A 27,560-nucleotide genomic window follows, 5' to 3' on the forward strand; every position below is an offset into this window, starting at 1 on the left:
AATTGGAGTTACAGCTAGTTGTTAGCTGCCATGTGGGTGCTGGGAATTGCACCCCACACCTCTGGAAGATGTCTTATCCACTGAGCAATCTCTCAAGCTCCTTCCATTTCCTGATTCTGACAGGGGCAAGTAGTCCCTAATAAGACTTTAAGAGAGCTGAGTGGTGGTCCTGAACACCTTTAATCCCAGCACTCAGGAGGCAGAGGCAGACAGTTCTCTAAGTTCAAGACCAGTTTGGTCTACAGAGCAAGTTCCAAAACAGCCAAAGTTACACAGAGAACATTTGGGGGGAAATGGCAGGTGTTAGTGGTCTAAATTGTGGGAGTTTTAAGCTTTGTAATCAAGTGAGAACTGACCAGGATGCTAATCACATGATAAATCCAGGAAACGCACATTATAGATGATCAACCAAGGGGGAAGATTCAAATTAAAAATTGACAGAGAGGGCTAGCAAGGTGGCTCAGTGGTAAAGACACTTGCCACCAAGACTGAGGACCTGAGTTCAATTTTTGGAACCTACAGGTGGAGGAAGAAAACTTATTCCCACAAGTTGTCTTCTGAAGATGCACACGCACACACACACATATACACACACGCGTGCACACACACACACGCACGCACACGCGCGCACACACACGCACACGCACACACGCACACACACACACGCACACACACACACACACACGCACACACACACTTTTTTAAAAGTTGATATAGAGAGGCCTTTGAAACTCTCGGTCAGTCTTAGTTATCATTACAAGGGGTAGACAGACAGACATCAACGCCTTCTAAAAGTGTTTCCAGAACAAACGATAAGCTGAAGTCCAAAATAATATAGTTGGTCCTAAACCTGCTTGGAAGGCTGGAGAGTAAGTTAAATAGCATAAGGGGATGCTGCTGGCCAGGATCTAAACCATGGCAAAGTCCACAAATTAACCTCGTCAGTCTACAAATTAATTACAAGGCTGGAAAGAATGGTTAGGAGTGTTAACTACTCTTCCAGAGGACCTGGGTTCAACCTCCAGCACCCACATAGCAGCCCACAGCCACATGCAAGTCGGGTTCCTTCCTCTGGCCTCCATGAACACTAGGTACAAGGTGCATCTATTCATGAGTGCAAAACACCCATACACATAAAATTAAACACACATCAGTTACAAAGGAGGGGCTAAAAGGTGCCAGGATCTAAGGGGTACTAAACAGAGTACTTGATTAAATGCCTTGTAAAGACTTTGTTTGGATTCTGGTTTTTTGGTTTTTTTTTGTTTTGTTTTGTTTTTAATTCAAATCTAAAGAAGAAAAGTGGAAACCAGATGTGGTAGCTCAAGCTATATTCTCAATGGCTGGGAGATTGAAGACAAGGATCAGGGGTTCAAGGCTAGCTTGGGCTATTTTGTTTTGTTTTATTTACATATACATTATGCCCACATAATAAGATTGTTTTGTTTTCTTGTTTGTTTTTGAAAGAGGGTTTCTCTGTGTAACAGCCCTAGCTGTCCTGCCAGAACTGGCTTTGTAGCCCAGGCTGTCCTGGAACTACAGAGATCCGCCTGTCTCTGCCTCCCAAGTGCTGTGATTAAAAGTGTGCGCTGCTATGGCTCAGTAAAGCCTGGGCTACTTAATGAGAGACCCTGCATCACAAGAAAGAAAGAAAGAAAGAAAGAAAGAAAGAAAGAAAGAAAGAAAGAAAGGAAAGAAAGAAGGAAGGAAGGAAGGAAGGAAGGAAGGAAGAAAAAGGAAGGAAGGAAGGAAGGAAGGAAGGAAAGAGGGAAAGAGTGTGGAAAGGAAGGAAGGAACCCGAGACACAGACACATGAGAGCAACGTCAACTTTTGGGGTTTTGCTTTAATTTATTATTCTTTGGAAACTCCCCACATGCATAAGTGTTATTTGGTCTTTTCCACTCTGTGACCTTCTCTCTCCTCCTTCCCACTCCTGCTCAGTCCTCTTTCCAAGAAGTCCAGATGGGGGACTTTTAATTCTGATACTTTTAAAAAACATTTTAATTAGGATCAAAGTGATGGCGCACGCCTTTAGTCCCAGCACTCAGGAGGCAGGAGGATCTCTGTGAGTTTGAGGCCAGCCTGGTCTACACAGTGAGCTTTAGGACATCCAGAGCTATACAGAGAAACCCTGTTTCATAGAACAAAAAAACAGTATTTTAATTAGGTTATTTATTGTGGGGAGCATGGAGATCAGAGGACACCCCCCACTAGAGTCAGCTCTCTCCTTCAAGCATGTGGGTTCTAAGGATGGAACTTTGGTCAACAACCTCAGCGGCAAGAACCCTTACCAGGTGAGTCATCTCAGTTCAATTCTTACACTACTTCTTCTCCTCCTCCTCCTCCTCCTCCTCCTCCTCCTCCTCCTTCTGTGTTTTGAGACAGGGTTTCTCTGTGTACCTTTAGCTGACCTGAAACACCTCTGTAGACCAGGCTGGCCTCGAACTCAGAGATCTGCCTGCCTCTGACTCTCAAGTACTGGGATTAAAGGCGTGCGCCACCACACCTGGCCAATTCTGATACTCTTGATAACTTGATAAGCATGATGCTGCTGGTATTGTGGTTAAGCTTTATTTTTTTTTCTCCCTGTATTGGCCATCTCTTAGAGACATAAAGCAAAGTATTGAAAAATAAATGATTTCACTTCTCATGTGTGCTTCTAAATAATGAGTGAGAATAGGCCTAAGCAAGGGCTGGTGAGAAAGAGTGAGAGTGGGCTGAGTCATACAGGAAGTTGCAACCTGAGTAGATCTCACCGCAGGACCCTTCACAATTATGAACCAGGAAATAGCAGCCCCAAAGGGGAGAAGACAGACAGACAGACAGACAGACACTGACTCAGCTGAGTGATCAGAAGAAATCGGTTTTTCTAGTGCTGGGGGCTGCAAAGCATAGCAGTGCATAAGGCCAGCAGTGGGGCTGTCAGTGGTTCTTCCTGAGCATGGGAAATATCCAGGAACAACAGACCTCTGTTTTCCTGTGGGTCAAGGCTGTGAAAGACAAGAGGAACTTCCAGCTGAAAGAGACACTGGACACAAGGATGACCTGATCAGTAGAGAGATCGTTGGAGAAATCTGATGCAATCTGCAGGTTGCTGCTTTTTAGAGTTCTTGGGGTAGAAGAATGCCTTGATCTTAGGAAACTCAAGGAAGTGTTTACATTGACTAGAAAGATGGGTGGATAAACGGTTGGCTGGCTAGATGAAAGGGTGGGAGAGGGATGGATGGATGGATGATGGATGGATGGATGGATGGATGGATGATGGATGGATGGATGATGGATAATGGATGGATGGATGATGGATGGATGGATGGATGGATGGATGGATGGATGGATGGATGATGGGTGGATGGATGATGGATGGATGGATGATGGATAATGGATGGATGGATGGATGGATGGATGGATGGATGGATAAGTGGGTAGGTGGGTGAGCAGATGGATGCATAGATAGATTAATGAGTAGGAGGATGAATGAATGGATGGATGGGAGAACTGATGAATGGATAATTGTACAAGTGAAGGATAGATGAATGGATAGATTGATTGTAGGTATATGAATGGATGGATGGAAGGAAGGATGTGTGGGTGGATGAGTGGGTAGATAAGTGAATAGAGGATAAAATTGTTAGTGCTTTGAATCTCTTTTAAATGTGAGAAAACTTACTTTTCCTGTCATTGAATTCAGTAGGATTTATATCAATACTTCTCAGTTACAGCTGTGTCTGATTTATATACCACTAAGAAAAAGAACTAACCTCTGCATCATGAAGCAAAATTCAGAAGTTACCAACCATGTCATCATAATCATAGCAATAGGCATGATAGATTCCTGTTGCTATGATAATACAATGCCAAAAGACACTTGATCCAAGGCAGCCCAAAACAGAACTATGTGTACCGATACATGGGCAAGGGTTATAGGCTCAAGGCCCTGATTTCCATCCTAGAAACCTGATGTTGCTCCAGCTAGATGGATAAATGGGTAAAGTCTCTGGCTACTGACTCTGACAGCCTGATTCTAATGCCCTTGGTGGGAGGAGACAACTGACTACTGTAAGCTCTCCTCTGACCTCCATGCACAGCACTGCCGCATGCATGTGTACACGTTCACTTAGCTAGATAAGTTAAGACAACAAAAAACTTGATACAATTGCCCATGCACCTAATTTAAATTAGTTAAAATTAGCAGGAGGCTGGGGGAATAGCTCAGGAGAGCACTTGCCTAGCAAGTGTGCAAGCCCCTAAATGCAATTGTTAGCAACACACACACACACACACACACACACACACACACAGGTTGATGTATCATCTGTAATCTTAGTACCTGGGAGGCTGACACAGGAGGATTTCTGGGAGTTTAAGACCAGCCTGGGCTACTTAATGAGTTAAAGGCTAGCCTTGTCTACAGAATAATAGTCTGCCTCAAAAAAGAAATGTAAAAAGTTAACTATAGCCGGGCGGTGGTGGCGCACGCCTTTAATCCCAGCACTCGGGAGGCAGACCCAGGAGGATCTCTGTGAGTTCGAGGCCAGCCTGGGCTACAGAGTGAGTTTCAAGACAGGCTCCAAAGATACACAAAAAAGCCCTGTCTCCAAAAACAAACAAACAAAAAAGTTAACTACAGCCGGGCAGGGCAGTAGTGGTGCACGCCTTTAATCCCAGCACTCGGGAGGCAGAGGCAGGCGGATCTTTGTGAGTTCGAGGCTAGACTGGCCTACAGAGTAAGATCCAGGAAAGGCACAGAGCTACACCAAGAAACCCTGTCTCAGAAAAAAAAAAAAAAAAAAACCCAAAACAAAACAAAAGTTGACTAATTACAATTTCAATCTTTGCTTTGTACTAACCACACTTTAAGCATCCTTGAACCACGCTGCTCAGGATTAAAGAATGCCTGTGTTTATTATTTTGTGTGTATGAGTGCTTTGCCAGCATATGTATCATGTAGCATGCCTGGTGCTTATCAAAGTCAGAAGTTGCCAGATTCCCTGGAACTGGAGTTACAAATGGTTGTGAACTACCATGTGGGTGCTGGGAACCAAAATCTGGTCCTCTGAAGTCTCCCCCACCCCATGCTAGTGATGGACCCTGGGGCCTTGTGTGTGCTCAATGAGAGCTGTACTATGGAACTGTACCCCAGCCCAAGATCAATTGTAGGAGTGGCTATTATGGTTAAAGACGCTTTTACAGGCTGGGCAGCAGCAGTGCTGCAAGCTTTTTGTCCCAGCACTCAGGAGGCAGAGCCAGGCTGGCCTTGACTCCACAGTTCGAGGCCAGCCTGGTCTACTGGTCTACAGAGCAAGATCCAGGACAGCACCAAAACTACACGGAGAAGAAACCCTGTCTGGAAAAAAAAAAAAAAAAGACACTTTTATAGACCATGGGCTTTTAATTTTTAAAATGTATGACTTTGCCAAACTTGGTGGCACACCCCTTTAGTCCCAGCACTTGGGAGGCAGAGGCAGGTGGATTTCTTGAGTTGGAGGACAGCCTGGTCTACAGAAAGAGTTCAAGGATAGCCAGGGGACTACATAGAGAAACTCTGTCTCAAAAAAAAAAAGGCTTTTTCTAATGTATAATATTCCTATTTGTTAATTTTGTGTGTGCACATGAGCATGCATCAAAATACACACTGAAGTCAGAAGACAGCTTATTGAGTCTGTTCTTTCACTCCAGCATGTGGGTCATGGACTGAATCATATTCGTGGAACATGCATTTATTTATTTGTTTGTTTGTTTTGTTTGTTTTCCTAGACATGGTTTCTCTGTGTTGTCCTGTAGACCAGGCTGGCCTCAAACTCACAGAAATCCACCTGCCTCTGCCTCCTGAGGGCTGGGATTGAAGGCATGCACCTCCACAGCCAGGTTTATGGATTTGTTTTTTATGTGTATGGGTGTTTTGCCTGCCTGAATGCCTGTGCCCCATGGGTGACTAGCCAGAAGAGGGTTTCAGATCCCCTGGGACTGGAGTAAGTGACAGTTGGGAGCCATCATGTGGATGCTGGTAATCAAATCCGGGTCCTCTGGAAGAGCAGCCAGTGCTCTTAATACTGAGCCAACCCTCCAGCCCTCCTTTTTAAATTATTTAGAATGTTTGGTTGGAAAGCTTGTTCCTGGGTCAACTCAAACCTTCTTGATCTGAAATTCTTCCTGCAAGAGTTTAAGAATCTACATTTGTGAGCTGGGCGTGGTGGCACACACCTTTCATCCCAGCATTCCAGAGGCAGAGGCAGGCATAATATCTCTGAGTTTGAGGCCAGCCTGGTCTACAAAGTGAGTTCCAGATAGTTATTACACAGAGAAATCCTGTCTCAAACAACAACAAAAAGTCTACATTTGTTTTGTTTTGAGACAGGGTCTTATGTAGCTCAGGGTAGTCTTGAACTCACTAAGAAGCTGAGGCTGACTTTGACCGTCTGATCCTCTTGTTGCCACTGCCTGAGTTCTGAGACTGGAGGTATGGCCTGTGTATGCAGTGCTGGGGTTTAACTAAGGCCTAAATAGAGAGCACATGTGGATATTTGGGGAGAAATTTCAGACTACACAGCAAGTTTCAGCTCAGTATGTTAAACTCACTGTGTGTGTGTGTGTGTGTGTGTGTACTATGTGCAAAGCCCTAAGCTTAATTCCAAGCACCAGATGAGAGAGAGATCTTTGGTGAGGATTCTAGCTAGAGGCTGGAGGCCCACCCAGCCAGCAGGAGGAAAGACAGGGCAGGCATGTGCAACCTGCAGGCTACATGCATCTCAAGAGAGCTACAAATGTGGACCAACACAAAATCAGAAACAGGCCTGGAGAGATGGCTCAGTGGTTGAGCACTTGTTACTCTTGTGGAGGACATGGGTTCAATTCCCAGCACACACATCAAGCAACTCACAACCACTTATAACCCCAGCTCCTATAAGATCTGATGGTTCTGCTCTCCTGGACACTTGCATTCATATGCTCATTCAAACACACACACACACACACACACACACACACACACACACACACACACACAAGCTTTAAAAAGAAAAAATTTCAAAATCAGAAACTTAAAAAATTATTTTTTCTTTTTATTTGTTTTTTTTTGTTTTTGGGTTTTTTTGTTGTTGTTGTTGTTTTTTGGTTTTTTTTGTTTTTTTTTTTTGAGACAGGGTTTCTGTGACTAGCCCTGGCTGTCCTAGAACTCACCTCTCTTAGAAATCCTCCTGCCTCTGCCTCCCAAGTGCTGGGATTAAAGGAATGCACCGCCACTGCCTGGCTTTTTTGCATTTTTTAAAAACTTGTTGGCTTGGTTCTAGTGCATGAACTCTGGAAATTGTCTGTTGCAATGTCAGAAGGCTAGACAAATCTGCAAGAGGACAGAGGCCATAGGCCTGCACCCCACTGGAATTTCCCTTCTCTGGACAGCTCAGAGATGACCACTGTTGGGTAACTTAAACCCTGCCTGGGACTGGAGTTGTGTTAAAGGCCAGGCCTCTCTGTGTGTGTGCATGCCTGAGCTGCAGTGACATGTACAGGTGAGGATAATGTTCAGGAGTTGGTTCTCTCTTCTTCCACAGTGGGGCCTCAGGGCGTAAGCTCAGGGAGCCAAGCTTGGCAGCAAAGGGGGCCTTTACCCTACCGAGCAACCTCACCAGCCCCCTTTGCTTTTGTTTCTTCTTTAAACTGTCCTGAAAACACAGAACACTTCATGAAGTTTTCCTGTCATTCTCCATCACAGGAACCATGCCGACCTCCATATTGTTTTGATTTTAGTATATGTGCTGCCGAAGTGGACACACACACACACACACACACACACACACACACCACACACATACACACACACACACACACACACACACACCACACACACACACACACACCACACACACACACACACACACACACCACACACACACACACACACACACACACACACACACGCGCGCACACACACACACACACACACACACACGTTTTAAATAGGATCTTGGTCTGTTATTCAGGCTAGCCTGGAACTCAGTATGTAGTCTGGGATGGACTCAAAACTCTAAATTCTGCCTTCACCTTCCCAGTGCAGGGATTAGAGATGTGAATGACCACATCTAACTCAGAACACCACCCCACCCCTTTGTGTGTGTGTCTATGTGTATCTGTGTGTGTTTGTCTGCATATGCCTGAGTTCACAGGTGCAGGTGTGTGTGTAGAGGCCAGAGGTTGACTTCAGGTGTCTTCCTCCACCCCTCTCCTCTTTATTTGCTCAAGCAAGGTCTCTGTCACAACCCAGAGCTCGGGGGTGGGGATTTAGCTCAGTGGTAGAGCGCTTGCCTAGCAAGCACAAGGCCCTGGATTCGGTCCTCAGCTCTGGCAACAAACAAGCGAACAACCAACCCAGAGCTCAGCAGCTAGGCTGGTCTGGACAAGCTAGCTTGGTCCTCCACCCTCCTAAACTGTCTATCTTCTCTCCAGTGCAGAGGTTCCAGGCAGCTTCTGAGCCTACCTGGCTCTTACTACCACGTGGGTCTAGAGATGCAAACTCAGGAGTGTCAGCCACTGAGCGTCACCTCAGCCCTAGATCAGGCTCTTAGAGACCCTTGCCTCTGGCAGTGGAGGAAAGATCATCCCTTGAGGCCATTTAGAGCAACACCTAGCGTGCAGGAAGCCCTGGGTTCCATCCTTAACAGAGCATAAACCAGTTTGTGGTGTAACTCCAGCTGGGGAGGTGGAGGCAAGAGGATAAAAATTTCAAGGTTATCCTCAGCTATTACATAGTGAATTTGAGGCCAGCCTGAGCTACATAAAGACCAAAAAAAAAAATTATCTATATCTATCTACATATCACATGACAGTGGTAGACTGCTTGACCAACAGGCTTGACATGCCCAGTAGCAGGGGAGGAAGAAGGAATGAAAAGGGGCTGGAGAGATGGTTCCAAGGTTAAGAGCACTTGCTGCTCTTCTAGAGGACCTATGTTCTGTTCCCAGCACCCACAACAGGCCGATTACAACCACCTGCAATTCTAGCGCCAGAGGATTCAATTTCCCTGGCCTATTCAGGTATTGCATGCACATGCGTATACCAATAATCACACACACACACACACACACACACACACACACACACACACACACACTTTAAAATAAAATAAATCTTATAGAAGAAAGTGTTGAGCCGGGTAATGGTGGCATACACGTATAATCCTAGCACTCAGGAGGCAGGGGCACCCGGATCTTTGTGAGTTTGAGGCCAGCCTGGTCTACAGAGTTCCAGGATAGCCAGGACTGTTTGACAAAGAAATCCTGTCTTGGGAGGGGGGCCAGGGAGACAAAAAAGTGTTGAGTGAGTGGGGTTGTGATGGAGCACACCTTTATCCCAGCACCCAGGGTGCAGAGGCAGGTGGATCTCTGTGAGTTGGAGGCCAGCCTGGTCTGCAAAGTAAGTTCTAGAGGACAGCCAGAGCTGTTACACAAAGAAAGTCTGTCTTGAAAAACCAAAAAAATAAAAATAAAAAATAAATAAATAAGGAAAGTGGTGGCTGTCAGTAAGAATGGCTGGGGTTTTCTGACCTTCTGAAACCACCTCTCCAATTGCCAGACTGTGCACAGACTTGGAATAGAGAACAGCCATCTCACCTGCTAAGGTGTGCCTTTGAAGGGAAACATGGAGGCCCTGGGCCTAATGAGTCACTCTGAGGAGCAAGACAGCCTCCCAACAGCCCCAGGGAAAAGGTCAAGGTTGGCCCTGTGTTCCCAGAAGCCGCTGTGTGCAATTCCAGCTCAGGCAGAGCTGAGGGTTGGGGATGGGGCGTGAAATAGAGAAATAAAGAAGGTTGGGGGTTTGGGTGGTGGATAACCTCCCTTACCCATCTGCTCCAGGCCAAGAGCACTAACAGGAAGAAATGGCTGCCTATAATCCCGACGCACACATATGCAAAGCCCATGACTGCCAGCAGCAAGTGAAACTGAACTGTTTATTGGCCCAGTCTCCAGCACAAAGGGGATACCTGGGAAGCTACATGGGGGAGACACACTCCCAACTGGCTCCTTGCATCCCAAATTTTCCCTTCCTCAGCCTTTTCTTTCACAGACTTCTTTGAGGCAGAGGTTTCTATGTGTGGAAGAGATGAACCAGCAATTCCCAAGGGGCCTGCACATGGCAGACCCCACTAACACCCCTGTCTATCTCTCTGGCAGTTTCAGCATGGATGTGAACATGAGAGGTCAGATAGCATCCACACTGGGATAGGTCACAGACCCCACACCCTGACAAACAGACATATATAAATACAGTTTGTACCGCATTGGACTTTCTGTTTCTCCACAGGATTTAGCAAAGTCCTTCAAGACTTTGAAGGTTCCATATGAATACCCAGGAATGTCCTTGGCCACCTCACGTCTTTGTTAACTATGCTATTCATGATAACTTGCAAGACAGCTGTTGGTGGTACACCCCTGTGACACCAGCATTCAGGTGGGAGGATCAGAAGTCCAAAGCCAGCCCTTGGCTACATAGTGAGTTGGAGGCCAGCCTGGGCTACACGAGACCCTGTCACAATTTTTTAAAACAACAAAGACAATTTGCAAGTGGCCACACTGGGTTCAAGGCTGCCCTGCCTTAGGAGACCTGGTACCTGGGCGGGACAAAAGTGGGGAAGTGGTGATAGTTTGTCGGGGGGGGGGGGGGGGGGGAGGCTGGATTTGGGGGCAGGAGTTCCAGGAATGACCAATACCTCCCCTAGAGTTTTTTCACGAGGAAGAGCAAAGCCTCCTTAGCATCTGTCCCACACCGATTTCCCATCCCTCAGCTGATTCCTCTGCACTCTCTAATAGAGCAAGTATCCAGTGAGGTCTGAGGATGAAGACTAGGATTTCCAGGCTCCTCCTCCCTGCCCCACAGTGGTTTCCTTTCCCGGAACACGAAAGGAAAAGGAAGAAGTAACTGAGTTGATGAAATTGAGGAAGCTGTGGATTTAGGCCTCAGATGGACAGGGAGGAAGCCTTGGGTCCCCTGGGGACAGTGTTTCCACGAGAAGTGGCCTATGGTTGTCTATAGAAGGCAGCAGGAGCTGGGTATGTGGTAGTTCATGGCTTTAAAATGCCAGCACTCAGAAGCCAGAGGCAGGTGACCTCTGTGAGTTCCTGGCCAGCCTGGTCTGCATAGCAGTTCTAGGCCAGCCAGGGCAACATAGAGAGGCCCTGTCTTAAAGGAGGAGGCAGGAAGTGGGCCAGGCGGCTCAAAGGTAGGACAGGATGCTGATACCCTTTGTACCAAGGGGCAAATGCTCTAACCCTAAGCTCCAGCCCGCTGCTCCCCAGACCCTTAATGATCCCCACAGTCACAGTACTACAACAATCTGTTTAGTCAGTACCTCCGTTGGCCACCTGACCTATGAGCTGTGGTCAGTTCCACTAGGCCTGTGGCGCTGGGGGACACATGAGGTCACCTAGTCTCTCCCCACAGAGCGCTCTGTGGCTTGGTTACCTGAAGGGAAGTTCCCCCCTTCCCTTCAGACCACTGTATTGCCCTCCAGAAATGTGGGTGATGTAGGCATATGCAAGCCCCTCTCCAGTGAGCTGGAGCTACGGAGGGGCAGGAGCCGGTGACCTGGGGTCCCACCTCTGTGACCCGTCACTCCCTTCCCCCTCCGCCAGCACTGCAGGGGTCTCAGCACCTCCCTCCGAAGGTCCCGGCTACACCACGTGTAGATGACAGGGTTGAGCAGCGAGTTGAGGGTGGCAAAGGCAAAGAAATAATGGGCCTTGTAGAGGACAGGACAGGCCCGGACGGGACAGGTGGAATCTAAGAGAAGGATGCTGAAAGCTGGGAGCCAGCAGATGATGAAAACACCCAGTACAATGGTGACTGTCTTGAGCAGGGCCAGTGTCTGGGAACCGGCAATATCGGCATGGCTGGACCGGACTACAAAGTAGATTCGTACATACAATGCCACGATAGCCAATAAGATGACGGAAAAGATGGTGACCACGCAGAGCACATAGTGCTTGGCATAGAGCGGCAGGACAGTGGAGCAGGCCTCCAGATTGTCCAGACAATTCCAGCCCAGGATGGGCAAGCCACCCAGGATCAGCGACATCAGCCAAGAGGCCCCAATGAGCATTAACATTCGACAGCTTTTGTCACTTCCATAAAGCTTGACCTTGGCGATGGCCACGTGTCTCTCGATGGCAATAGCCAGGAGGCTGAAGACGGAGGCGGAGAGAGTGATGAAGGCTGAACCCTCTCGGGCGAACCACTGCAAAGGAGTCAGTGACAGAGTGACAGGCCCCGAGAGCAAGGTGTTAGCAACGAAGGCCACCCCTGCCAGCAGGTCAGAGGCTGCCAGGTTGCCGAGGAACAGGTACATTGCTGAGTGGAACTTGCTGTTCCTTGCCACGGCGATTAACACCAGAAGGTTCTCCACCACGATGGCACAGCACAGGATGATGATGAAGGCCGAGGCCACCTTGCGGGAGGGTGTCTCCTGCATGTCCAACGTCTCCTTGGTGTAATTGTAGTGTTCCAGAACCTTCTCAGGGTTGAGGTACTCTGAGTATAAGCCACCCATGGTGGGGCTCAGTGGCCGGCTGGGGCCATGGGGATGAGAACTGCGGGTAAGAGGAACAGAAAAGGGACAGCAGGTCAGAGCTGTGGCTTTCGCAAGGACTCTGAGCTTGTACTAAAGAGGTTCAGGGTCCAGCTGAGTCCTCAGAGGGATCTCTGGGAAGCTGTATTCATTACTCTCCCCTCCCCCATGTGACAGACAGGATGCCCACAGAAGTTCATTCTTTTTTCCTTCTTTCTTTTTTGTTTTGTTTTTGTTTTTGTTTTTTTGGAGACAGGATTTCTCTGTGTAGCTTTGGCTGTCCTGGAACTCACTCTGTAGACCAGGCTGGCCTGGAACTCACAGAGCTCTATCTGCCTCTGTCTCCCAAGTGCTGGGATCAAAGGTGTGTGCTATACCATGCAAGGTCTACATAGTGAAATTCTGTCTCAGAAACAAAAAACAGAGGGCTAGGGTTGTAGCTCACTTGGTGGAAACTTGCCTAACATGAATGAAACCCAGGCTTCCATCTCCAGCAGGGCATAAACAAGACATGGTGGTTCACATCAGTAATTCTATCACTTAGGAAGTAGAGGCAGGAGGACTGAGGTCATGGTCATCTTTGGCTACATAATGAAGCAAGTTGGGGAAGACAACCTAGGCTACACAAGATCTATCTCAACAACAACCCCCACAAACAAGCAGGGTTGGTGTGGATATGCACCTTTAAGCTCAGCACTCAGGAGGCAGAGGCAGGTAGATCTCTGTGAGTTTGAGGCTAGCCTGGTCTACATGGGGAGTTCCAGGACAGACAGACAGGGATACACAGTGAAACCCTACCCAAAAGAAAAAAACCAATACCAAGCAGTCCATCCTGAAATCATATTTATTATTTTCCTTTTTTCTTTTTTTGATACAGGGTTTCTCTGTGTAGCCCTGGCTGTGCTGGACCAGGTTAGCCTTAAACTCAGAGATTTGTTTGCCTCTGCCTCGCAAGTGCTGAGATTAAATGGCCTCAAATCATATTCACACAAGTAACATTATATGGATTGAACAAGTTGTGTTTATATATTTAGGAATGTATAGGAAGAGACAATTAAAGAAATAGAGGCCATGAATTTGAAAGAGAAGGAGGTGGATGCAAGGGAAGGGTTGGATGGATGAACAGGAAGGGGGAAATGATGTAATTTTTTATTTAAATAATAAAAATTTATTTTAAATTTACTTTTTAAAAACTGTTTAAAAAGTCAGGCATAGTGGTGCGCTAAGGAGGCAGAGGCAGGATTGCTACATGTTCCAGCCAGCCTGTGCTGTATTACAAGACCCTATCTCAAGAAAAATAAAAATAAAAAGCTTTAATCCCAGCACTCGGGAGGCAGAAGCAGGCGGATCTCTGTGAGTTTGAGGCCAGCCTGGTCTACAGAGTGAGTTCCAGGAAAGTCGCAAAGTTACACAGAGAAACCTTGTCTCAAAAAACAAACAAACAAAAGAGTCTCGGGACTTCCAGAAACCTCACCTGCCTTCCATGGAACAAGCCTGAGGTAGGGCTTGGACAGCTTGTGGCTTCTGTCCTACACACAGACCTCAGGCTTCATGCCACTTGCTGACCTGGGTCAGCGAGATTCTTACTGCCAATAGCACCAACCCCTGGTCATTACCACCCACTGCCTGACTCCAGGCTGGGTCTAAGCCTTGAGGCCACGGGCACACCCAAAGATAAGGACTTGGGGAGACATCAGGACGGCCTGAGGCCTGCGCCTCCCAGAGCTGCACTATCCTGAAGGACATAGACCTTGGGGCAGGACAGAGTTCATTTGTTCCAACTCCAACTCTGACACTCAGAGACTGGGCTGCTGAAGGCTCAGCCTTTTGGCCTCAACATATCCATCTTTACAATGGGTACCAAAAAGGTCCCTTCATAAGGAATGGGAAAATCCTTTTCAAGGATGTGTGAAACCTGGGTGGTGATGTGCACCTATAATCACAGCACCCCACGGGCTGAGGTGGGAGGACAGCTGGAGCCCAAGACTTCACAAGCCTAAAAGTTCATGACTAGCCCGGCCAAGAGCAAGGACAGACAAAGGACAGTGAGGACATGGGAGACAGATGAATGGGTAAAAGCACTTGCTGAGCAACCCTGACACTGTGAGTTGGATTCCCCAAAGCCATGGTAGAAGAGAACTGACTCCCAAAAATTACCCTCTGACCTCCATCTTGGGTGCTTGTGGCATGGGTGTGCCCACACTCACATATACATTATGCCCCCTCCCCACAGAAATAACCATCATAAACTTTTTTTCTTTTTTCAAAACAGGGTTTTTCTGTGTAACAGTCCTGGCTGTCCTGGAACTTGCTTTGTAGACAAGGCTGGCTTTGAACTCACAGAGATCTCCCAAGTGCTGGGATTAAAGCCACCACCGCCTGGCTAAACATAATAAACTTTACAAAGAAAAGGCAAGAAGGGAAAGGAGAAAGGCAGGGAAAAGCCGTGCAGGCCCTAGGGAGACAGCTTGGTAGGTAAGGCGCTTTCCTTCTAGTCGTGAAGACCTGAGCTTGATCGCCACATTAAATAAAGCCAGTAGCATGCGGGAGTTTAAGACAGGTGGATTCTCCTGGAAGCTCAAAGGAAAAACATTAAAAAGAAAAGATACATTCGGGGCCTGAAGAGATGGCTTAGTAGGTAGAGTGCTAGCCTTGCACGTATGAGGCTCTGAGTCCAAACCCCTGCATCCACATAAAAAGTTTACCAGAGGGTTGGGGATTTAGCTCAGTGGTAGAGCGTTTGCCTGGCAAGCACAAGGTCCTGGGTTCGATCCTCAGCTAAAAAAAAAAAAAAAAGTTTACCAGAAAGAGTACCGTTCCAGAAGGGTGCTGGCTCAAACTTGTAACTCCAGCACTGGGCAAGCAGGCTGGAGGATCCCCGGGCCCACTGGTCGTTCAGCCTAATCTGCCTGGAGAGTTTCAGGCCATTGAGAGATCCTGTCTCAAAAACAAAGCAAAACAGGGTAGGATGTAATCTGAGACGCAATAGGTAAACTCATCCTATCCCCCCCCCATCTGTGCACACACATGCACATGTACCTACACACACAACACTTACAGAGAGCATAGGAAATATCCAACAAGTACTAGCTAATGTCTTCACTGCCCTCTTTCCTAACACACAAGCTTTGGGGCTGTCTCCATCTACTCAATAGTCTACAAAAGCATGCTGACTTAGCCCCCAAAAAAACCAAAAACCAAAAAGCCACTCCAACAGCCGGTTCCCATCCCCACCATCTCACACTACCCAAGGACACTAGGTCTCAGGGTGGTGGGCAGGACGCCGGCACCCTCTCCAGCACCAGGATGCAATCCAGATGTGTCAAGCCCCTGGAACAAACATGGCAGAGCCCCTGTCACATCCGGTGTGGGCAAGTCTGGGGGTGGGAATGAGGAGGGTCGCCAATGACTGGGTCTTGGAGGTCCTGGCTAAGAAGATGAGGCAGCTGTTGAAGTCATGTGAGCTGTGAAGACACCCCCCCCCCCCAGCAGCCCGTGCAGAGGGGCCGGGAGGGGCTTAGAAATTTGTTTCCATGAAAGTCTGAGTCACCCACCCCTCCTTTGCAAGGAAAACTGAGCTGAGCCCGGGAAGGGATAGGGGAGGGGACCTGTGTGGGCAGAGAACATGAGATGCTGAGCACACCATGGCCAGCTAGAGTGGGGTAGGGGGAATCTAGAAGGGGTTGGCGAAATGTACAGAGAATGCTCCCGTCCTTGGTAACAGGGAGGAGCCACATGCTAAGAACTCTTCCAAGCCTGGGCTTGGAAAGAGGCCTGACAAAGGCCACGTGTTTACCAGAAAGAGCACCATTCCAGAAGGTGGCTGGTAGAGCCGGTTCCTGGTGAGCTCTTAGAATGATGGGGTCTTCCGGGGTCGCCAGCCATCTCCTTTCCCGGATGCCCCCTCGGTGGGACACCCTGGCCTTTGAGGGGGGTTTACAGACACAGCTGCTCCCCACCCCCTAGGCGAGGGGACATCCGTCCTACTTTGGGAACAGAGAAGAGCTTGTACGTGTCCTGGGGACAGCTGCCCCACCCAGATCCTCACACAGAGGCCCCTTGTTTCCCCTGCCTGGACAGAGCCTGGGGCGCCCCAATGCCCTCAGCTCCTCACAGCCCGTCTCGGGCCAGCTTGGCCCAGGCCACACAGCTTTTTTTTTCCCCAAACCAGGTCTTCAGGCCGAAGCAGCCCGGAGCCTGATTGGCTCATTTTCAGTCCTCCAGGGTGCATCCTCAGCATCCTATTGGTCCAGCTGGGGGGGGGGGGGCGCTCTGCGAAGAATCATACAGTGGTTCCCTTTTGAAAGCTGCTGGGACTCTGCTCTTCAGGAGCTGTGTGGTTGTCCCTGTGGGGCTGTTTGAACCACAGCCTGACCGCTGGGTCACTCTCCCTCAGACGCCTCCGGACTGGCCTGATCATCTGGGCCTCTCTTGGGGTTCATCACTGAGAATAACCCCACACACACACACACTGCAAGCCTAGTAGGCAAGAAGCCCAGGGTGTGTCCCCTAGTTCCCCTCTGAGAATCCCAAGGATGGCTACCACCCCTTCTCCAGTCTGGCGGTGTAGAAGAGAAAGAATTATGGCCGTTTCCTGCAGAAATAAATGTGACCAGCCCCGCCCGGGCACCCCAGGGACTGACCAGAAAGTCTGTCTTCCCGAGGGCGGAAGACAGTGAGCGCTATACTCACAGCTGTGCAGAGGCTAAGTCTGTACACGTGCATACCCAGACACACACCCACACACACCCACTGTCCTAGTAAGGAGGGGAACCTGGGGTCCAGGCTGTCTCCTGGGTCTCATCTTCCCTTCTAGAACCTTTCTAACCAAAGAGCTTAAGCGGTTTAAGGACTCCCAGAAAGAGGAAGCTGGGCCCAAGGGCTGGAGCCTTGGAGGAAGAGTCACTCTCCAGGCGGATAGGGGTTGGCCTGGCCTCCTCCCTTTGTCCAGACTCCAAGACTGAAATCTAGTCTCCTGTCCCCCTCCACCACAGTGGTCAGGACTGCTTCTCAGGGACAGAGGAAATTGCCACTAGACTCTGAACTGAAAATGAGTCTGACCAGGTGGTTCATACATATAATCCCAGCTACATAGGAAGCTAAGGAAAGAAGATGGAGAATTTAAGACCAGCCTGGGCTACATGAGCTGAAGGCTAGCTTAGGTGGAATAGGGAGACCCTGACTGAAGCTGGAATTAAAGGGGAGGGGCTGGGAGGTGTTAAGATGGCCCATTGGCTAAAGGCACTTGGCACCAAGCTTGAGGACTTGATCCAACCCCAGGACCCACATAGTGGGAGAGAGGACTGTCTCCTAAAAGTTATCTTCTGGCCTGCACACTCATGCCATGAAGCACACATGCCCATACAGATATACCCACAAAATAAATAAATGTAACCTTTAAAATGTAAATACACTAAGAAGCTAGTGTGGCAGTGCACACTTTTAATCCCAGGACTTGGGAAAAAGAGACAAGCAGATCTCCATGAATCTGAGGGCAGCATGGTCTACAGAGTAAGTTTCAGGACAGCCAGGGCTACATAGAGGGATTCTGTTTATAAATCAATAAAATTAAGAAGGCGAGCTCTGTGTACCTAGGGCCCAGCATCATTTTGAAGTTCTGGGTTCCCAGGATGCAGAACACACAAGAGGACAAGTGAAGGGCTTTGGAGAGGGAAGACAGCTATCCGGACATGACTGCTCGGTTAAAGATTAGGGGAGAGGAAGGCGTCTGGCGGCTTAGTGGCTCTGCTCCTCCCAGTTCCAGTTTACCCAGCAGCGGGCTACACTAGGTCCTGTCTCACCTTTTCTTTTGCTTGTAGTGTGGCTGTGGCCTCTCCCACACTGCTGCTGCCCACCAAGCCCGGAGGTAGCACTGACTGAACCACTCCCCACTTCCACATTCTATGGCTCCCTAGGGCTCCTGGTGTAGCTCCTGCCCCCAGGAATAAGCCTCACTAGCCTCCCAAGGACCATTTAAATCTCCACAACCTCAGAGCCTTCCCACAGTTTCTGCTGGTAAATCTTACAGACACCACCACCCCCAACACACACACACACACACACACACACACACACACACACACACTTTTTCCGGCAGACTATCTCATCTTTGGATTTCATTTGAATGTCACTTTCTAGATCTTCAGGAACTATCTTCTCATTTTGTTTTTTGAGACAGGGTCTTATGGTGTATCCCAGACTGACCAGGAAGTCTCTATGTAGATCAGGCTGGCCTTGAACTCACAAGGATCCTTTTGCCTTTTGTCTTCAGAGTGCTGGGATTAAAGGCATGGGGCATCATGCCCAGCCCAACCCACCTCTGGATCCTTTTTATCACAGCATCTGGCTTTATCATCAGAAAATGATCTTATTTTCCACAGGACCCCATGAAGCCAGCTGTCAAGTTCATGCTCAGCCTCTCGCGCCTGACGTGGAGGAGGCAGGTACAAGAATAAATGAAAGGACCCGAAGTTGGAGGGCTCCTATGCGGAGCTTGGGGACATCTCAGTCCCCTAGCAGCACCCCAACTCAACCACTAGGTGAAGCCAGGCGCGTCTCCATGGCGACTACGACGGTAAGACCCGCCCGGCCCAGGCAGCACTCTCCTTATCAGGCCGAGGAATGCGCGGTATCCACACTCTCGTGCTGGGGCGGCGCCATCTCTCTCCCAAGACCCTGACACAGCGCAGGATGCCCCCTCCCCGCCCCAGGCAACAGGGGGAGGCGACACCTCTGCACCCCATCAGAGGGCCCCCACACCTAGGTTATCTGGGCACTGGGGAGAGGGGAAGACCCAAGCTGCAGCAGCTGCAATCCCCGCCTCCTGCAGTGATGCTCCCACGTCCCGCCACAGGGGACCATGGGCTCAGAGAGTGTCGCCTTGGGCATCTAACAAGGATAGAGACGGGGGTGGGGAGGGGAGGTGGAAATCCCCGGGTGAGTCAACCAGTGCCAGAGAAGGGGGCGAGGTCCCAAAGCTGTGTAGCCTGCAACAATGTGGACTCCACGCCACGCGTGCCTTCATTCACCCCTACACCCCATCCCTGGGCTAGGATAGGAAGAGAAGGCGCCTGGACTATGCAGTACTGTTCCTCTCCTTCTCAAACGAAACAATTCTCCCCCTGAAATGGAGAGCGGAGGAGTGGAGCAACTCAGGGAAACTGAGGCAAGAAACTTCCCTGGGGACCCCGCCCATGAGCTCTGAGCGTCCGCCTCTCATATGCAGCACCTTTCGTCCTGGCTCAAGGCGGAGATAGAGAAGAAGGGATGCTGTACCTCTCCCCAACAATCCCACTGCCCCAAACCCTGCTTCCTAAGAACCCCATCCTGTCTTGCAAAGTCGCCATCCCAAAGCAGTCGGATTCCGCCTTTCTCTTCAGCACTAACTTCCTGCCCCGAGGAAGGCGGGGAGCTCGGTCTGGGGGTGCGCCACTGAGTAGGTGGGAAGCTGCCTGGAGTGGTGGACACAGGAGCACGGTGGGTGATCGGTCCCCTCGGTGCAGCACAGCCTGGAGCAGCGCGTGCTACGCCTGTAGGAGCGCCTGACCCCGGGCTGGGCCCCCCAGCTCGGATCCCCGAGGTCCACCCAGATCGGAACCGCGGCTTTGCCCCGCGCGCACTCACCTGGCTAGGCCGGCCGGGGTCCCTGCCCTGGCCTGAGTGGCCTTGGCGTCTGCGCCCCGGGACAGTCAGTAGCTGGGTTTGGAGGCTGCTGGCTGGGCTCGGTCTACGTCCTGGAGTTGGGGACCCAGGACAAGAGGGAGGCGGGCAGAGCCGCCGCCTCCGGCCCCCACTCCCTGCTGGCCCCGCCCTCCTCTCCTCCTCTTTCCGGCGGCGACTTGCAATGAATTCCAGATGTGGCCCGCCAGTCAGCCAGGGCTCGCGCTGGGGAAGCGCAGGGCCCCTTTGTCCACCCCCCCTCCCGCTCTGCCCCTCCCAGCCCCCACCCGTGAGAACCGCCGCCGCATGACGTCACGGCCGCGTGACGTCACAGCTCTTTTAACCCAGGTGGCCTAGACCTGAAACAACTGTGTTCCATTAGGAAGACAGTCAAGGCTTTGCCCCAGGCTCATGCCTGGGACCTGGAAATGGAGGAAATCGTGCTTATCTACTACCCTACTACGGGGGGGACTTGGCAGTTCAGGATTAAGCACCTACTATGTGTTCCTACAAGAAACGAATTCCTACTTTGTACCACGCCCAACCCCTAAAACAGAACTGTTCATTGGCTTGGTAAGAACCCCAAACCCCAACTGGGTATGGTGGCACATACGCTTGTTATCCCAGCACCTGGGACCTGGGAGGCAGGAGGATCAGGAAGTCCAAGCTCGTCCTAGATGCTTTAGCCAGCCTGGACAAGTGGGACCCTTTCTGGAAAACCACAGGCTGGGATGTGGATTCAGGTGGTAGAGTTCTGTCCTAGGCACTGCATAAGCAGGACGTGGCTGCTTGGGCCTCTAATCCCAGCACTTGGGAAGTAGAAGCAGGTTTGTTTGGGAGTTCAAGGCCAGTCTTGACTACATGATCCTGTTGTCTCCTTCCCTCCAAACAACTCAGACTGAAAAAATTCCAAAATTAAGAGTAACATCAGGTCAGCAATATAGCTCACTAGGCAGGGGAAAGTGCTTGCCTGGAAGCCTGACCTGAGTTTAGTCCCTGGAAGCAGAGTTGGCCTCTGACCTCCACAGGATGCCATGGTACTGCTGTACCTGCATTCACACACCAGTGCATGCGCAATAATAATAGATGCAATTTTAAAACAATAACAAGCTGCTGAGCTGTCAGCAGGTAAAGGCTCTTGCTTGCCAACAGGCCTGAAAATCTGAGTTTGATGTCTGGGACCCACATAGTGGAAAGTGATAACCAATTCCTGTAAGTTGTCTTCTGACTTCCACGGCCTGCTGTGGCACCTGCACACACCCACATGCATACACACATACAAATAATAAAATTAAAATTAATACATTTTTAAAGGTGCCCTAGAGATGGCTCAGTGAGCACCCACAGACCTGACAACCTCCTATGACTCCAACCCCAGGGGATCTAACATCTCCAGCCTCATGGACACCTGCATTCACATGCATGTACCCACAGGTACATATACACAATTACACATAATTAAAAACAAAAAATTTAAGCACAACAAAACAAAAGGGCAAATTGCCCACCCAAACATAGGCTCCATAAGAGCAAAGACTATTTCCCCCACTGACTTGTATAATACTGTGCGTCATAACTGCATCAAAACATTTGTAGCCAGGCATGGTGGTGCACGCTTTTAATCCCAGCACTCAGGAGGCAGAGGCACGTGGATCTCTGTGAGTTCGAGGCCAGCCTGGTATACAAAGCAAGTTCCAGGACAGCCAGGGCTGTTACACAGAGAAACCTTGTCTCAAAAAACCAAAAAAGTAAAAAACAACCCCAAACAAACAAGCAAACAACAACAATAACAACAACAAAACGCAGCCATTTATGGAGGCATGTGGCTCAGTGTTACAGCACTTGTCTCTCGTACACAGGCCCTGTGTTCCATCTCTATTACCACAAAAAGTAAATGATAAGTGGTAACCTGTATGCACGCCTATAATCCCAGCACTTCAGGGGGTAGAGGATCAGGAGCCCCAAGGTCATCTTCTGTTACACAGCAAGTCTTAGGGTTCACAATTTGTCAGATAGATTAAGCCTTTTAATAGGGTACCAGAAACGGTAGAACAACAGACTAGAATCCCCCAGTTGAGGGGCTGGATGTGTGGCTCAGGGGGACCCTAGATTATGTCCCCAGCATGGAAAAGAAGATAAAATGAAATAAAGTAAAGAGGTACCACTTGCACAAGTGAAAGAATCTATGCATTTTCCATCTAAACACTCCAGTGCTTCAGAAACTAAAGGCTAGAGGCAGGTCAGTGTAAATGGGAAGAGTCCACAATTGCACCGGAAAAAGAAAGTATTCAACTTCCTGGAAGAGGAACTGATAGGCTGGAACTGGGAGGGGAGGAAGGCAACTCTGCCTGCTGCGTTATAGCAACCTTTTGTGGTTGTTGGCTCTGCTGACAAGTGCATGCATGTTATAGTCTAGCAACAAATGAAACTAAAGAGTCGAAGGCAGCCTAGGACCCAGGCAAGGCAAAGCAATGAACCAAGGGAACAGGGAGTTCCACTCCCAAACTTTGGTAGAAAGAATCTGAAGCTGGACTTGGATCCCTGTCATCCCGGCACTCAGGAAGCAGAGAAGAAGGTCAGGAGTTCATCCTAGGCTACAAACCTATTAGAAGCCAGCCACACACCATCATTCCCTGTCTCAAAAAAATAAATAGGCCGGGCAGTGGTGGTGCACGCCTTTAATCCCAGCACTGGGAAGGCAGAGCCAGGCAGATCTCTGTGAGTTTGAGGCCAGCCTGGGCTACAGAGTGAGTTCCAGGAAAAAGGCGCAAAGCTACACAGAGAAACTTTGTCTCAAAAAACCAAAATAAATAAATAAATAAATAAATAAATAAATAAATAAATAAATAGGGCTGCCTTGACTTAAAGAGAAAAGGCACTTGCTGCCAATCTTGACAACCTGAGTTCTAGCCCCAGGCCCCACATGGTAGAAAAAGAGAACCTCTCCTCCACGTTGTTCCCTGACCTCCACACACACTAGAGAGGAAGAGGGAGAGAGGGAGGGAGAGAGAGAGGCTGGAGAGATGGCTCAGCCATTAAAAGCACTGGCTGCTTTCCAGAGGACCTTAGTTCAATTCCCAGCATCCACATGGCAGCTCACAACTGCATACAACTCTAGTTCCAAGGAAGCTGATGCCCTCTTCTGGCCTGTAGGGACACCTGCACACACATGGTACATACACATGCATGCATGCAAGACATCTATACACAGAATTAAAAATCTTTCCAAACAATCAATCAATAAAGCTTGTTTTTGTTTGTTGTTTTTTTAGTCCGGAGGCAGGTGAAGTGTAGCTCAGCAGAGTGTGCTTGGCACGTGCGGGGCCCAGCTTCCATCCTCACACAGACAAGACGGTAAATACTGAAGTGAAACTGGTGTCCAGGACTATATTGAGAAAGGGGGGTTATAAACTAATATGCGCTGTTTCTCCCCACGTCTGAGGTAGTTGTGAGGATGTATAAATACCCCCACATTTGCCTGTGAACTCATGCGAAGGGACTTGCAACAGACACTTGTCACGCTTGTTGCCGAGGGACGGAAGCTGGGGACAGGGAATCCAGGAGAGAAGAACCACTTCTCCTGAGGATGCTAGAGGACCCTTTCCTGGCCACTTCTGTATACTAGCTCCAAACTCTGCACACGTGGGCTAACAGGATGACTCAAAGGGTAAAGGGTGCTTGGGACCAAACCAGACGACCTGAGTTTGATCCCCAGGACCCACGTGGTTGAAGGAAAGAGCCAGCTCCTGAAAGTCATCCTCTGACCTCCACAGCCACACCACAGTTCATGTGTGAGCATGCACACATACATACATAAGTGAATGTAAAAAAAAAAAAAAAATCTAATTACAAAGACAAAGAAAATTATGAAAGCATAAAAGACAACTCCATGACGGGTAAGGTGACCTGCTGACGTCCCACGCAACCTAAGTCAGAAGCTCATTTTTTAGTAAAAGGGGGGGACCTGTAGGTTCCTGGCCCTCATTTTGGGTAACTGTTGCCTTGCTTGCTGACCTTGACCTTGATATCCTCCCTATGCTAATTCCCTGCCGGGTTCTACCCTCCTGAATGCTTAAGGGAAGCTCCTGGTCTGTGAATCCAGCATATTAGGTATTAACAGCTTAGATGCAAGATTGTAAAACATCGGAAGCGGGGTTGGGGATTTAGCTCAGTGGTAGAGCGCTTGCCTAGCAAGTGCAAGGCCTGGGGTTCCTCAGCTCAAAAAAAAAAAAAAAAAAAAAAAAAAAAAAAAAATCAGAATCGAACTTCTGCCCTCCAGGGTTCTCCCATTGTGCTGTAAGCCTGTATTTAAGACCTCCTCCCTCCTTCCTTCAATAAACGCATTCGGCATTCAAAAGAAGAAGAAGAAGAAGAAGAAGAAGAAGAAGAAGAAGAAGAAGAAGAAGAAGAAGAGGGGGTCAAGATCATGATGGGGAAACCCACAGAGACAGCTGACCGGAGCTAGTTGGAGCTCACTGACTCTGGACTGACAGCTAGGGAACCTGCATGGGACTGAACTAGGCCCGCTGAATGTGGGTGACAGTTGTGTGGCTTGATCTGTTTGTGGGGTCCCTGGCAGCAGGACCAGGACTTATCCCAGGTGCATGAACTGGCTCTTTGGAGCCCATTCCCTGTGGTGGGATACCTTGATCAGCCTTGATACAATGGGGAGGGGCTAGGCTCTCCTTCAACTTGGTATGCCAGACTTTGTTGACTACCATGGGAGGCCTCACCCACTCTGAGGAGTGGATGGGGGGTAGAGTGGGAGGGAGGTGAGGAGGCGGGAGAAGGGGAAGGAGGGGGAACTGGGGTTGATATGTAAAATGAAAAAAAATTAATAAATAAATATTTTTTTTAAAAAGCTGGTTAAAAAAAAAGACAAAAAGCACACACTTACATGCACATGAACTTTTTTTAAAAATTGAATATCCAGCTGGGCAGTGGTGGTGCACACCTTTAATCCCAGCACTCGGGAGGCAGAGCCAGGTGGATCTCTGTGAATTCAAGACCAGCCTGGTCTACAGAGTGAGATCCAGGACAGGCACCAAAACTACACAGAGAAACCCTGTCTCAAAAAACCAAAAAAAGAAAAAAGAAAAACAGGCTCAGGAGAGACTTACCTGGGGAATGGGAGAGAGAACAGCACAGAAGAGGGAGGAGAAGGATAAATACCCCTCAGAATGTTTGAAAAAGCCATAGGGAATCATACTGTTTATGTTTACTTACAATGACGTGTGTGTGTGTGTGTGTGTGTGTGTGTGTGTGTGTGTGTGTGGTTTGAATGGAGTTACAGAACTCGGGGTGACAATGTTCCCCCCAAAAGCCAGAAACTGAAAAACAACAACCCAATGCTGGATGTGGGAAACCTTCAATGCCATGGCCCTTGGTTGCTTCCCAGATGGAGAAGCTAAGTCCCTACTGTAATCTACACTTCAGACCTAGGACCTGAGGGAATCAAGCTGGAACTGACCTAGAAGCCCTCCCTAAGGACTGGCTCTCCTAGCCAGGGAAGGTGACGCAAGCTGGCAAGGGGGATGAGCCCCCAAGAGTCCTTCCTACCCATGAGTAGAGCCTTTGAGCCACAATGACGAGCAGATTACCAAGTACTCCTCAAGGTGCAGTAGTGGCATGTCATCCCGGGGGTAACCCATCTAATTGGACTTCAGGACCAGTCAACAGGAGAACATTCATGCCTGGTGTGTGTGGTGAGGTTACAGTCCCTAGAGAACCTACCACTGCCACTTACCTAAACAGTGCCATTTCTAACTGCTTTCTTTCCTTTGCTTGTTTGTTTTTGTTTTTGTTTGTTTGAGACAGGGTTTCTCTGTGTAGCCCTGGCTGTCCTGGAACTCGCTCTGTAGACCAGGCTGTCCTCAAACTCACAGAGGTTCGCCTGCCTCTGCCTTCCCAGTGCTGGGATTGAAGGTGTGCACCACCACCGCCCGGTCCTAACTGCTTTCTAAACATTTAGTCTTCTACCCACTGAGAAGACCTCATCCCTCTTCAAAGAAGCTTCTTTTTGCAGCAGGCAGAGACTGTCACAGAAAACTACAACTCGTCAAAATGTAGAGAACAACTGCCCTCAGGGTGCCCAGCCTCAGGCCGTGCATCTACAACAGGATCCCTACCTCCAAAGCTCGGGGAACACTGCGGAAGGGGGGTGGAGAGACTGTGAGAGCCAGAGGACCAGGGCAGCTATTGAGAGACAGTGGCACCGGTGACAGGGAAGCTGCACTCCTCAAGTCTCAGTGACAAGGTTGCTATCTGCACAAGGACAAGCCCAGCTGATAGTATGGATCTCCCAGCAAGGGACAGGGGACATGGCTCAGTGGGGGAGCACCTGCCTAGGATCCCCCAGCTGAGAGAAAAAGTCAGAGTCAATGGTTCTAGACTTTAATCCTTGCCCTGAGGGAGTTTCAAGCCAAGTGTATTATATTACCCCTGAAACTCCAACATTCAAGGAGACAGAGAGAAAAGGATCATGGATTTGAGGTCAGCCTGGAATGCACAGGAAGATCATGGTGTGTATGTGTGTGTGTGTGTGTGTGTGTGTGTGTGTGTGTGTATGCGCACGCAGGCTCATGTAATCCCAGTGCTCAGGAGATGTGGGCAGAAGAATCATTCCAGGCCAGCCTGGGCTACAGAACACCCTGCCTCAAGAAAACAAAAATAGGAGGCCAGAAAGATGGCCCTGGGGTTAAAAGAACTTGTGGGTCTTATAGACCCAGGTTCAGTTCCCAGCACCCACATGGTGCAGTGCACAGACATACATGTGAGCAAAACATTCATAAACATTAAAAAAATAAAAATAAAAATAGAAGAGATGAGCCAGGAGGTGGTGCACGCCTTTAATCCCGGAACTCAGGAGGCAGAGACAGATGCATCTCAGAGTCTGAGTCTAGCCTGGTCTATAAAATGAGTTCTAGGATAGCCAGGGCTACACATAGAAAATTGTCTAGAAAAAACAAACAAACAAGCAAACAAATAGAATGAAAAATAATAAAAACAAAACAAGAAAAGTTAAGCTCACTTTAAATTTTATTTATTTTTTGTTCATGGGCAAGTGTGCTCTAGCAAGCATGTGCTATGGCATGCATGAAGGTCAAGTAACAACTGTGCACATTTCCATCTATGTGAGCATGTGTATCCTAGCAAGCATGTGCTATGGCATGCATGAAGGTCAAGTAACAACTGTGCACATTTCCATCTATGTGAGCATGTGTATCCTCTGCCAATGCAGATGTGTTGCCAGGACAGGATCTAGAATCCAGGTGTTAACCAGAGGGTAGAGGTATGCAAACAAACAAACAAATAGCCTGGGTCCTGTCCTTGGAGAAAGAGCAATTT

At 49.0% G+C, this 27,560-nt stretch overlaps 1 protein-coding gene and 1 non-coding gene across 5 annotated transcripts; one reads left to right on the top strand and one right to left on the bottom strand.

Moving 5' to 3' along the window:
- Positions 1 to 11,141: 11,141 nt before the first annotated feature.
- S1pr2 (sphingosine-1-phosphate receptor 2) lies at positions 11,142 to 20,392 on the bottom strand. Of its 4 annotated transcripts, none has more exons than XM_036192949.1 (3): positions 20,178 to 20,392; positions 15,369 to 15,491; positions 11,142 to 12,576 (listed from the first exon to the last, which is right to left on the bottom strand). In XM_036192949.1, exon 3 carries the CDS (start codon positions 12,534 to 12,536, stop codon positions 11,478 to 11,480), a length of 1,059 nt encoding a protein of 352 aa, XP_036048842.1. In that variant the 5' UTR covers positions 12,537 to 12,576; positions 15,369 to 15,491; positions 20,178 to 20,392; the 3' UTR covers positions 11,142 to 11,477. The 4 variants fall into 4 exon arrangements, with proteins under 4 accessions (XP_036048842.1, XP_036048840.1, XP_036048841.1 ...); XM_036192947.1 differs by having other exon boundaries at positions 15,357 to 15,491; XM_036192948.1 differs by lacking the exon at positions 20,178 to 20,392 and adding an exon at positions 16,351 to 16,524 and having other exon boundaries at positions 15,357 to 15,491.
- Trnaa-ggc lies at positions 15,274 to 15,340 on the top strand. Its single transcript has one exon. It is a non-coding gene; the product is annotated as a tRNA-Ala (tRNA).
- Positions 20,393 to 27,560: the final 7,168 nt, after the last annotated feature.

The sequence above is a fragment of the Onychomys torridus genome, chromosome 7 (assembly GCF_903995425.1).
Source record: "Onychomys torridus chromosome 7, mOncTor1.1, whole genome shotgun sequence".
Lineage (NCBI taxonomy): Eukaryota > Metazoa > Chordata > Mammalia > Rodentia > Cricetidae > Onychomys > Onychomys torridus.